The following is a 12,273-nucleotide window of genomic DNA, read 5'->3' on the forward strand; positions in this document are numbered from 1 at the left end:
CTTTGAGTGATTAACCAGATAATCCCTGGTTAATCCCTCCCTCTCTCTTTTTTTTTTTTTTTTTTAAATAAATTTATATTACTTATAAAGGTAGAATTCTCTGCTGTTGAAATATCAGATTCTCTTTAAATTTACTTTCTGGTCAGTAAGTGTGTGCTATTTCTTAGAATGCAGGGCATATGTTTGATTAGCACAGTGGAGATGCGAAGAGATGATAGCTGAAATTAAAGCTGAAATGACATACAGTTCAAATTTTAATATTAGTTCCATGGACCCTGAAGTTTTTTAGGATTATTATTGTAATAATAATATAGCAGGCTTCAGATTACTACATTAATGAGACACTTTTTGGAATATACTGCTCGAATTGTAGAAAGATGAGTAAAGCTGCATTGCACAAAGGAAAATATGTATGAATTGGGTTTGTTTTTTTTGCCTTTTTTAATTTGGAGAGTTAAATACTGAACAGACCGGACCACTCTGGTGCTTAACTGTAAATGCAAAAATGTACTGGTTGTGATTTAGAAAATGTTGAATGTGGATAGCTTAGTCTGTTAATATTGATTTAGCTAATACAAAATTTCCTGCAGTTTGGATAGAATTCTTGGATAATCAGGTCTTTAAAAGCTGATATCAACTCTGCATTCTTGCAAAAATAAAGATATAAAACAGCTACAGACCAAAAAATTAAAAAACAAACAAACAAAAAACTTGTATGTGTTTATAGAATCTGTCTATTACATTACTTTGTCAATATTTCAGTGTTTAACTCCACTTGGCAATGCTAATATATTATACATGCTGCAAAAGTCTATATCACCACCTCACAGTGTTTCTTTTAATTTTTTTCATTTAAATTTAGGGTTCATTTGATCAAAGACAAAGATGGCATAGATGATTATTTGGTGAAGAATATCAAAGGGCTGTCAAAACAAGAAGCTGCTGCGTAAGTTGGCTTTTTTGAGGCATTTTAACATCCACTAACTTTATTGTTTCCTTTGTTTCTAGTCATCGTAATCATTTAAATTTAAAGTTCCCTAGGCCCTAGCCTTTTTAGTGGAATTTTGCATTTAAAAATTAAAGTCGATATTAAATAATGATGATTCATTTCTCCATATCTTAAATATATCAAAGTATTTAACTCCTTGGCTTTATTAATTTTTATATTTACCAACATATTATATCACGTTTGTAACATTAAGACTATGTTAGTAACTGTAGTTGAAATTGTATACTTTTTGTGCCTTTTTTTTACTTTTTTTTTGAGCCTCTAGTGTATCTCCTCTGGGGTTGAAGTTTAGTGTACAAAAATGCATGTTCTTGTAATCTTGAATTATTATTTAGCCAAGCCCAAATGCTGTCTTCTGCAGGGAAGTTTAATACACCATTAGTTATTTAAAAACCCGGTGAATGAAAGCAGTCTAGATAACTTTTGATTTCTTACAGCTGAGGTATTTACATTGAGAAGTTACAAGAGACTACGGACTGACTTATTTTCCTGTAGTCTTTTAACATATCTTGGTTCAGCACCATCAAAATTAATGAAAGTATCTAACAAATCTGAATGCTGGTAGCTTAAGTGAGATGGTTTATTTATTTCAATATTTAAATAATAATAAAAAAATGCATATACAAGGGCTCTAGACACCTTAACAATTAATACTGCAACATCACCTTTCCAGCATAAAAATTTCCTGTCAATCAGACAGGAACTCAGCTAGCCAATCTCTTGCAAAACATGCTTCCTTTTCTCCTTCCTTAACATAAGAACATACATTCAAACCATTTGTGAGTCTTTAACTGAATTATAGAAAATTCTCAAATTTAAGTTGTTACTCATGTACTAACATTCAAATTACTGTACAAGTTACATATGAGTAACATACGACTTACTGTAGAAATACCATATATGAGTTGTTACTCGTGTAGTGTCCTAAAAGCCTAACCTATAACACTCAGCCAGCAGGCGCGCTTTCTTCTACTGGAATACATCTGGTTTATCTTTATTTTCACGTTGGTGATGTGATAAAGCTAATGTGAATTAGACTGTCAGCACGAAGATCGTAATATATCTGGTCCAGTGGCCTAGAAGAGCAGATTGTCCAAAGTATATTCATGCCCTACTGCTCTTATTTGAATTAGGGTTAGGTTGAAGGGTGATGAACTAAATTTTGGTTCAATGGTTCCTAAATGAAGATTGGTTTATAATTGGCCTGCACAGGACCCTCTCTAACTGTCTTCCTAGAGGTTGCCAAATGGACTTTGTTCAGTGTTTCTCTTTGGGAGATTCTGGTTTGGTGGCCACAGTGTGTGGGAGAGAGAAGCCTTAGAGCAGGGGGAAGATGAACTGGAGGAGAGGTGGGAAGCGCTGCATTGTCGTTGGGTCAGGGCCTGCCTCTGGTAGGACCTTACTGTGCTCATCGTGTCGTCACACTAATCATGCTGGCCGCAGTAGCTGCTTCGCATGACCCCAGCTACAGGGAGGGGAGCTGAACCTGGGTTGCACACCCGTCAGTCTCCATGAACTGGACTGATTTCAGAAACAGATCTGTCCCCAGCAAATTCTTTTGTCAAAGGGTCCTGGGCGCAGTACGGGTAGCGTCAAATCCCTGCGAAGTGGGGAGAAGCACTAAATCACAGTGGTGAGCAAGCACAGGAATAATGTATTCCTTCATCGTCACCCGTGTTCTGCAGGAGCTGGCAGGCTACAGTCGCTGCAGGTTGACTTTCCTTACCAGTGAAGAAAAGCTCTTTCTGTCTGTCGCTCCAGTGGATCTCCACAGTGTGCTCACCATGCCACGGACAGATGTGTTTTCCCTGTGGTTATACAGGAAGTCACTGTTATTTTAGGAAGGCCTTAGAGCTTCCAGGTGCATTTTGCTGCTCTATTTTGACCAGGTCAACCTTTTACTGTATGTTTTAAATTAAGAAAAAAAAGGGGGGGGGGGGGGGGGGGGCAGAAAAAAAAATATGGTAAAACTTTCCTTTTCCTGCAAACTCCACACACTGATTTTAAAAAGAAAAATAGCATAGAAATCTACAATGAAGAGGGATTTTTATTGTCTGATCTACATTATATAGACAGAGGAGTTCCATTGTAACAGTTTTCTTCATGTTTCATAATATTTTCAAAATACTATATGAGTTCATAAGATTTTCAGAGTTATCAAAGCCTTTTCAGAAATTAAAACTGAACTACCGTATGTATTCTGGTTTATCTTGGGCTGAATGTTTTAAGTACATCTTTTGAAAGGTTATATGTGTGTTCTAATTATTCTAATGCTTTAATTATTCTTTGAATAATTGTTAATAATAACAACTCTGGAGGTACAAAATTTCTGTAGCATAAAAAAAAGAAAAAAATGCTAACAAACTAGCAGCTACACAGCTTTATTAGTACTAGGCTAAGAGAGTTATGCAAAGCCTCAAATGCATCAAATGTAATTTTAAATCAATTTATAAAATAAGGCAAAGATACAACTGTAAATGATCTCACTGAAATCAATGTTATGCTTTGAATGCCTCAGCATGCAATAGATGCTTTTTATTAAAAAAGTGTGAGAAATGGTTTGCAATCTGCTGTGTGTTTTTAAAATAATTTTTACCTCCCCAAAGTAGATGATTACATTTCTATATAAGAGGATGGAGTATTTCTCTTGTGCTACAAAAATAACTTGTTGCCTATATAAATTTTGTACAAATTCTAAATAACATACGATCAAGATTTCTTTCCCTCAGGACTAGTAATTGTCATGAAGAATGTTTTGAAATTGGAGTAGAAAGCAAACAGTTTTAAGCAGTGTGATAATGTCATAGAGTTAACAAATCAGGTTATCAATATTTTTAATGGAAGTTTACTTTTTTTACTTAACCAAAGTAAATAATATTCTGTTGCTGCTGACAGCAATTATGCACATGCAGGTCAGTGGTACTACATTTTAAAATACATATTCAGTGGTGTTAGCATGTATGGATGCAGGGATTCTCAGGTTAGGTGTCACGAGTCTTGCACCCTCTGTTCTGTAAAACTGGTACATCATGCTGAGGGGAAGGATCTGAGGAATTTCTGGTTAGAAAAGGTGACGAGCATACCAAAAACATGGCTAGTAGGATTAGATTGATTATGGTACCATTTAAAAAGGAAAACATTTTCAAACAGTTTGCTGATATGGAGAGTAATCATTGCGTAAATTCATTATTTTGTCAAGAAAAAATCTCATAGTAATACTCCTGCTTAACGTTGTAAACCCTTTGTTTTTTCGTTATATGTTAGGGAGATATTATTGTATTATGGTTTGAAAAGAATCTTATGGTTAGTAGCACACTTATGGAAACTGCAGTGTTCTTCGAAATCGTTTCCTAAAATCATTTGCTTAACAATATTATGTAAAATTAAGATGTAAATATTGCAGTTATCCTTCTAATTACTGTATCCTATTCCAAACTTAAGCAAATGAGAATAATGCCTTTAAGTGGATTTGAGTTATAATATCATCTATCTGGAAAAATGCAGAGACTTTGGATTTTTTTTCCTTTATAAAATTCTTGACCTAGTCAAATATGATAGAAGAGGAAAACAATTACTAGACAAAGATAGTACTTTATATTGAAACTTGATGTTGCTTTACTGTTTTTTTCCCCCCCTTTCATTTATTCTGGATTTCTTTCCTTTGCTAAGACCACAACTTGAAATCAGAAGTGTTAAACAAAAAGTTGGAAGTGGAAGCAATTCCTCTTAATGCAGAATGTGACAGCCTTCTTGCCACACACTTAGATTTGTATAAGCTTACAGAGAAGTTGGTTGACTTCACTGGCTTCCAGTCAGTCTGCTTTCCATGATGGTTTCTATTCTTGATTCTGTGAAATTATTAATGGCTCAAAATCAGATACAGTAAAAATTGAAAATTACCCTTATGACTGTTCTCAGAGTTACAAAACTCATAATGAAGTGTGAAGTAAGGTGATTTTCATTAAAATCTTGATTCAAGAACTGAACCTTCAAATGAGATTGGAGTCTAGAATGGTATTTAGGTTACCACGTAGAATACCAAATTACCAGAATTGGATAATGTCATTCCTGCTTCCTAATCTTCTTTCTTCAGGGTCAGAATGATGAAGCAAAAGTTCTTCTCAATACACTCAAACCATGCAAAGAAGATGTAAAGACTAGAAAGAGAGACTTGAAAATCTTTCTCATGAGAGGAACAGTTTCAGTTAGTAGCAATGCAAAGATATTTCATTGCTGATCTTACTAGTTTTATTTCTGTGAGTCAAAGAAGGAGCTTAAGAATCTTCCAAATGTCTTCTCTCTAGACTCACTTGTAGTCATGTAGTCTTGACATCTAAATAATATATAAAGAAAGGCTGAGGTATGTTTGCAAAAACAACTACTTTACAATAAGGTGAATAATACTTTTGAAGTACCTGTTTCTCTCACATTGTACTTGTGTTATCCCTCTTGTGAGGAGGTGGGTCAATGTGTTATGGAAAGCCTATGGTGATAAATTGATCAGTAAAGACATACCCTCATCAGAGTTGTCCAGACAGGAGACGTGATCGTTGTGATTGTGTGTGTGTGTGTGTGTGTATGTATAAATATATATAATTTATATGTATAACTGGATGTTTTTGAGATCTAGGGGTTATTCTGCTAGGTTTTACAAGAAGACTGGTCCATTTAAAGGTTATCTTGAGCACAAAGAGGCAGAGGCTTTCTTTCTCCAGCATAACCCCAGAGCAATATGACTGCTAGCTCAAATAACAGCAGCAAGATCAGTTATTAAACTACTTTGCAGCTTGTGTAAAGGTGGGTCTCTGCACAAATTTCTGCAGCACTTAATTTGGGAAGATGAAAGAATTGCTATGTTCTGCAGCTTTTTTATACAGAGCACGGTCATCTGTAGAGAATGATGTCCTTTAAATTCTAGGGTTTATTTCTAAAAAGTAGGGACTTGAAGTAAAAATAAAAGATATTCTGCTTTGCTTTTTCCAATGAATTATGATGTTGGAATTCTCCAGAAAGCTGTGTGGGACCTTCAAATTTTGGAATCATTCCTCAGCACCTCCATGTTTTATGAAACGCCTTTGTATTAATTTGAAGGAAGGTAAATAGTAAACATGGCCCCTATATTATGAGCTTTTGAAAGAATAAAACTTGAACTTCATGATTTTCATGCCCTCTGTTAAGTCAATCAACGTAACTTCATAGATGACCCGTGGGATCTTTTTCTCAACAAATAGTTTGGGATATTCTGTGCATTGGCGAGCTTGGTTGGTTCTTTACCTGAGATCTTCACAGGAGATTGGTAATCGGAGATCTTCACAGGACAGTTACCATTTTGGACATGGATGATAATGTCCAGTTAGGTTTGGGAATTTTGTGTTGTAGGATGGGTTCTGTTTGCATGTGGGGCTTCCCCCACAGAATTCATTAGGAGGTAGATCTATATAATGTGAAGATCCCAAGGGATAGGGGTGCCACTGAGGACAAGGGCTGGGAAAACCATGTTTTTTGTGTGGAGTTAAGGCAAAGAAGGAGGAGGTGCAACTGCTATTGCAAGAAAGCTTGCAAAAGGCGGTTTGAGATCCGCATCAGCTGAGGTGTAGGGAGTGTTCTGCTTTCTTGGGGTATTTCAGCCCTTGATTGCACAGCTCTAGTGATACACAGATTCAGGCTGCTTCCGCTTCTGTGCACAGTGGAGGGAGAGAGGAGAGCTCCAGGGAGCTAAAGAAGGACACAGCAGTACAAGAGAGCACAAAGGCAGCTGCTCCCTGGCTTTCATATTCAGGCCCTACAAAGATTTTGCTGATGTCGGTCTCTGGATGTGATCCACAAACACCTTGTGGCCCTCTTTGGTTACATTACTGGGGTTTAGAACTGGTAGAAACTTGTGTCAACTCATGTACATTTTACAAAGATACTTTTTCAGTTTTTAATATAAAAAAATAGAGAGAAAGGAAAATCAAAAACAAAAAGTATCCTTTCATAATAAAAGAAATATTAAATTAAGGCTCTCTGTCCCAAACTCCCAGCTGATGTGATACTTGTGTAGAGGGAAATGGCACAAGTTACTTATTGAACAGATAGATAAATTTTAAATTTCTTTGCTATTGCTTTCACAATATTATTTAAATATGTATTTTTTTCTGTTTGAATAATTCCTAAAAATCTTGCTTGTCATGATCAGAATTCAAATTAAAAAAAAAAAAACTTTAAAAAAGAGACTTTAGTACTTAGAGACACATATTTTTGGTAAAAAGAATAATCTGTGTGAATTTCAGGCCTGGTAAACATATGATTTAGTAGAATGAGGCAGTGATCTAAAGAACAGAACTGTGTGGAAAGTGAATGGTTTGCCTTTCCAGAAGAAACTTCTCTGTGCATTTGTGTAATGTGAAAGGTTTTTCTTGAAAAGGTTAAAAAAAGTTCTAATCAACTTCTGTACATTATGTAGAACTTCATTTTCTAAACTCTGCAAAAGAAAGTTTCATATTTAATGGGAAATCATGAATTATTCCATTTATTATCTACTTCCTCCTTTCAAAGACATGATCTGGATAAAAGGCGGGGTGAATAATTTCAAAAAAATACAATGCATTTTTAATGGGAAGGTGCAAACTACAGATTCTCATGACTATTAGCAAGTATAGAGGAAACAGAATTTTACTTGCAAAAACTCATCAAACTCTTGCAAAGATAAAATACATGACATTCTTTAATAAAGAAGAACACAGTGAGCTGAAGTTTTTCTTTTTTATATAACTTGTTGTTTTTACTAAGTTTGGTCTTACAGTTTTCGAGTGCTTTTGTTTCTCTATAGTTCAACAATATTTAGTACTGACAATAATGCACAGGCTGTACACAACAGACTTTTCCTTCTGAAAGAATCTGCAGAGGTGAGGCTTCTGCAACACACAGAACGAGTCTGAAATCAAAAAGGCAGTCTCGTTTGCCTTGCTGTAATGATGACTTCCTAGTCCTTCTCTCAGCGATTGCTTTGAAACTGTGTAAAATCTCTTTTCTGCCCTTTCAGTTAGTCTCTGTGTGGCATTTTTATCCTTAGCCTGTTGAGTAAGTTTTGGTAGGGACTTGAATCTGGTATCATAAACAATTGCAAAAATACTGTGTGAATTGTTCCTAGCAATAGCATGATAATAAAGGCATAGCCTTTTAGAGTGCTTTATGCTAATCCATAGCTTCAGCTTGAGAAGATACAGTAAGACAAAACTGTCATTCTTAATTTTTCCTCTTAATTTGAAAGATGATCTAATGGACTAAGAGCCTGGAACTTCACAGCTTGGAACCCTTGTCCAATATTGTGCAAGTCAAAGGAAAAGTTTTTAAATTTCGCAGCATGTGTCGGTGTGTAAAATTATGTTAGAAAATAATAAATACTTTGCTTTTGAAAATGATAGTCTATAAAAGTGTAGGTGGAATTGCTTTTTGTTAGTGAATGCAATTAATTTAGAAAGGAAAGCTGAAAGATTAATGAAGATGATCTTTTTTCCAATTATGCTTAAAATAGTGCGTAATGATCACAGGTGTTTGTGCACTGTTGTATAAAGAACATTTTTATGTGTAGCACTTTTATCTATTTTTAAAGCTTTCATTTATGTTTAGTGTACCAAGAGTTTATTTCTAAACGTACATTTCCATTTTCTGTATTAATGAGTATTCTTAATTATTCCAGTACTTACATTCATTTTAAGTGTCATCCTTTGATGTTTATAATTGATTAATTTTTCATTTTATGTAGTATTAAGGTGGCAGTGTAGCTTTGAACAAAAGGAAGAGAGACCAAAATATATGTTCGCTGCAGGATTTTACTGACAGGTTATACATCCGCTTTTGATTGTGTTGTTTGACTACAGTTGTAGACTGCAATTACTTATGCTGACAGTTTTTGTACCTATGTATTGATAAAGTATACACTATAAACTGGCTGTATATTTTCTGATACACTTTATTATCAGCTTTCCATCAATAGTTTTGAATAGATTGATTCATAAACAGTTTCATACTTAGAATTAAATGAATTTTTACCAAAGTAGTTCCAGGGACACCTTCTTCTCTCTAATATTAAATGCAACTTAAAATGCAATGTTTTTCAGTATGGAATTCTTTTTATAACATTTAAGAGTTTGATTGAAGGAAATGTATGCTTTTTGTATTGGGAGATTAGCCAGTTTAAGTTTGTATTTTGGAATCAATACACAGGCACTCCCCCCAATCACTTAATTCTCAGCTTTAGAAACAAAGAAATCCAATGTGTAAGCTATTACTACTTAATGGAGTTTACTTTCACATCTTTCATTTAAGGAGATTACCACATTCTACAATTTAATATATTACTAGCCAGTAAATATTTTATTAAAAGCATTTAAGCAGGCAGTCTTTAAGCTAGGATTAAAGGGGGCAGTGGCCTGAATAAATTAAATACCTTTGTATCAGTTGCAGTATGTGGTGAAAATATGCTGAGTACACTGGCCTGGTGAGGGCTTGGCTCTGCAGCCTACTAAGGCACCAGCAGATATGTTTGTCCGCTGAACGTGGATACTTGGGCTACCCAGATACATGTTCAAATTAGGTGTGCCCCTAATTCTGGTGGTTTGTAGCCTTACACAGGATTGTGTGGATTGCCACGCTGCAAGTGGCTGCAAGTGGCTGCAAGTGGCAATTTTTATACCGCTGTAACCTCACTGCATCTCTGAATGTCAGAGAGGTTAAATCTTTCAGCTTTCTTATGTTAATCCATACATCTTTAGGCAGTTAGACTATATATTGCTGTAGTACTCCTACTTTAGGGTTACATACCTACCTTGCAGCTAGGTACTTGAGTGAAGTACTTTTTTCATTTTAATGTTAGTCATTAAAAATGTTACAAAATCATTTGTTTGGTAGGTTTGGGTATAACTAAATAATAATTTTCCTCTTTTGATTCTCAGAATTAGCTCCCTAAAAGTTTTAACCCTTATAGCATGCCTGGCTATAGCATTGCCTTTGCAATGTTCTGTCTTGTCTGTTTGGTTTTGCTTAATACACATACTTAAATTTTAGTGAGGCAATTCTGATATTTCCTTGTTTACGCTGTGTGTGTTTTCACATAGGTTAAGTGCAAAGTAGCTTACTGTATGTAAGCTCCATTTAAAATTTTGATTTTCTTGTAGTTTTATAAACAGGAAATATACAGGAAAAATGATTTTTTTTCTTAATTTTGTGATAATTTATCAGGCAATTTACTTGTGAACAACAGAAGGAAAACCCAAATAGATGAAACATATTTCAATACTGTTCTAAAGGATTGTCATATTCTAAAGGATTATAATATTTAGTATAATTATTTTACACTCCAAGTACACTGTAATATTTTAATTGTATCACTGCTGAGTCCGTGCCATTTGGAGCCTTACAAATGGGATCGTTACATGTACTTGCAGAAGAATCAGCAGCTGGCATTAACCTGCAGTACTTGCTTAGTCTTAGAAAGTCTAACGATACGAAAAAAATAGTCTCTGCTGAAAATGGCAGCATTGTTTTTCCAACATACCCATGCTGATTTTTGCATGTATTATTAAGATCATGACAAGTAATTCTGTTATGCTATATTGATTATTTTGATTATTTTAAATAGCAATGCAAGACTTTCAGCTTTATTTTATCCTCCCTTTCAATGCAAGGATAGCCTTGTTGCATGGGATTTGGAGTTAAAAGGAAGGTGAGATGGCACTGGTCACTGATCACCAAGATTTGCTTAGGATTCTGGAAAATACAATGCAGAGATCAATATTTCTCATTTTCATACTGGTGAAGAAGGATTAGAATCACACTTTTGTGCTGAGGCAAATTCCTCTGTATGACTGGAGGTGTTGCTAGAATAATAATAATGAAAGAAACATGTATAAGAAAATTATACAAGTAGCTGTATGGTGTAAGAAAAGTAAAATGCCTGTAGCAATATCCAGGTATATTTGAAGTACCTAGTATGTTAACAGCAGGAGCTCCCAGATCCACGCTCAGTGGTTGCTAAAACCTACATGAAAACCCTGCCTATGGTAGCACTAAAATGGTAACTTCAGCTTTTGGTGTTTGTTTATTTTGTACTGAAAAATGTTCTGATTTCATTCTCACATTCAAGCAGAATTTTAGTGCCCCTCGTGCTGTGACATCCTGGCCACTACACAAACCCCCTTGTCGCTGTTCTAGGCAGCCTGTGTGCACAAACGTCTGGTTACATCGAGCAGGCAGAGGTGAACGTGGAGTCAGATGAACAGAAAACTCCTAGCATTACCTGTGTGGTGTTAAGAATTGTGTCCTTCAGCTGTTGAAATTAACAGATATAAAAACAAACAAACAAAACCTTAAAACCATTGCTTTAGAGTAGGACCACATGAATCAGTCCCTTTGTTTCAAGTGTAATGATAAATACTTATCTGTGTCCTATATTTCATGAAAAGATGATGCTTTTCCAAGAGCGTTTCTAAAAGCTCCTGCTCGCAGGCACGGCAGGGCTGGGAGAGGCCGGCCTGTCTGGGCACCGCAGTGGGGTGCGAGCGGGGCACCGGGGTGCGCGCTGGGCACCGGGGCGGCCCCAGGCCCGCTGCCCTCCCTCGGCCGGGCCCGCCGCAGCTCGGGGCCGGGCCCGCCGCAGGTTCGGCCGGGCCCGCTGCAGTTCTGCGCCTCTCCAGGAGATGCCCCCAGAGACCGCTGAACCTCTTGGCTGAACCTCTTGGCTGAACCTCTTGGCCTTAGCGAGGAGGCAGCGGCTCTTTGCCCGTTCCCCTCCTCGAAGCAGCCCGATTGTTCAAAGGAAACCTCAAACTGGCCTGGACACGCTGTAGAAAAATAAACACACCCGCTTAATAGTATGTATTAATTACTGTGCTGCGTGGTACGATTCAAGAGGTTTATTAATGCGGTAGAGGTTTCGAGTGAAAGTTAGTGGTTTTTAGAAAATAAATTATGTGCATTTAATAATCAGTTTTTGATATTGATATTAGGAATAAAATAATCTTCACTTATATAAAATATGAGTCATTCCATGGCAGTTCTCTGATTACATATTGCTTGGTATTATAAAGATGCAATATGCATAAAGACAAGCGCTTGCTCGGAGCAGTTACAGCTTGTTTGAAGATGCAGTGAAAAGTTTGATTCTGTCACCTATCGCTCCTCTTTCTGAAAGCACTGTTGGTGGAAAAATAATGCTGCTAGAAGCCCTTTGATAGTTAAAGCAATTTCAGAATTTGTTGCAGTGTCGAGCTCGTGGGTCACAC

General features: G+C 36.1%; 1 protein-coding gene across 1 annotated transcript in view; it reads left to right on the plus strand.

Moving 5' to 3' along the window:
- The window catches only part of TTC29 (tetratricopeptide repeat domain 29), a 111,494-nt gene that overhangs the window by 3,807 nt on the left and 95,414 nt on the right, over window positions 1–12,273 (plus strand). Inside the window, exon 3 of the mRNA XM_026042654.1 lies at window positions 863–946. Within this exon, the coding sequence (XP_025898439.1) occupies window positions 863–946 (84 nt within the window). The remainder of the gene's footprint in view (window positions 1–862; window positions 947–12,273) is intronic.

The sequence above is a fragment of the Nothoprocta perdicaria genome, unplaced genomic scaffold (genome assembly GCF_003342845.1).
Source record: "Nothoprocta perdicaria isolate Ctin4 unplaced genomic scaffold, notPer1 scaffold_31, whole genome shotgun sequence".
Lineage (NCBI taxonomy): Eukaryota > Metazoa > Chordata > Aves > Tinamiformes > Tinamidae > Nothoprocta > Nothoprocta perdicaria.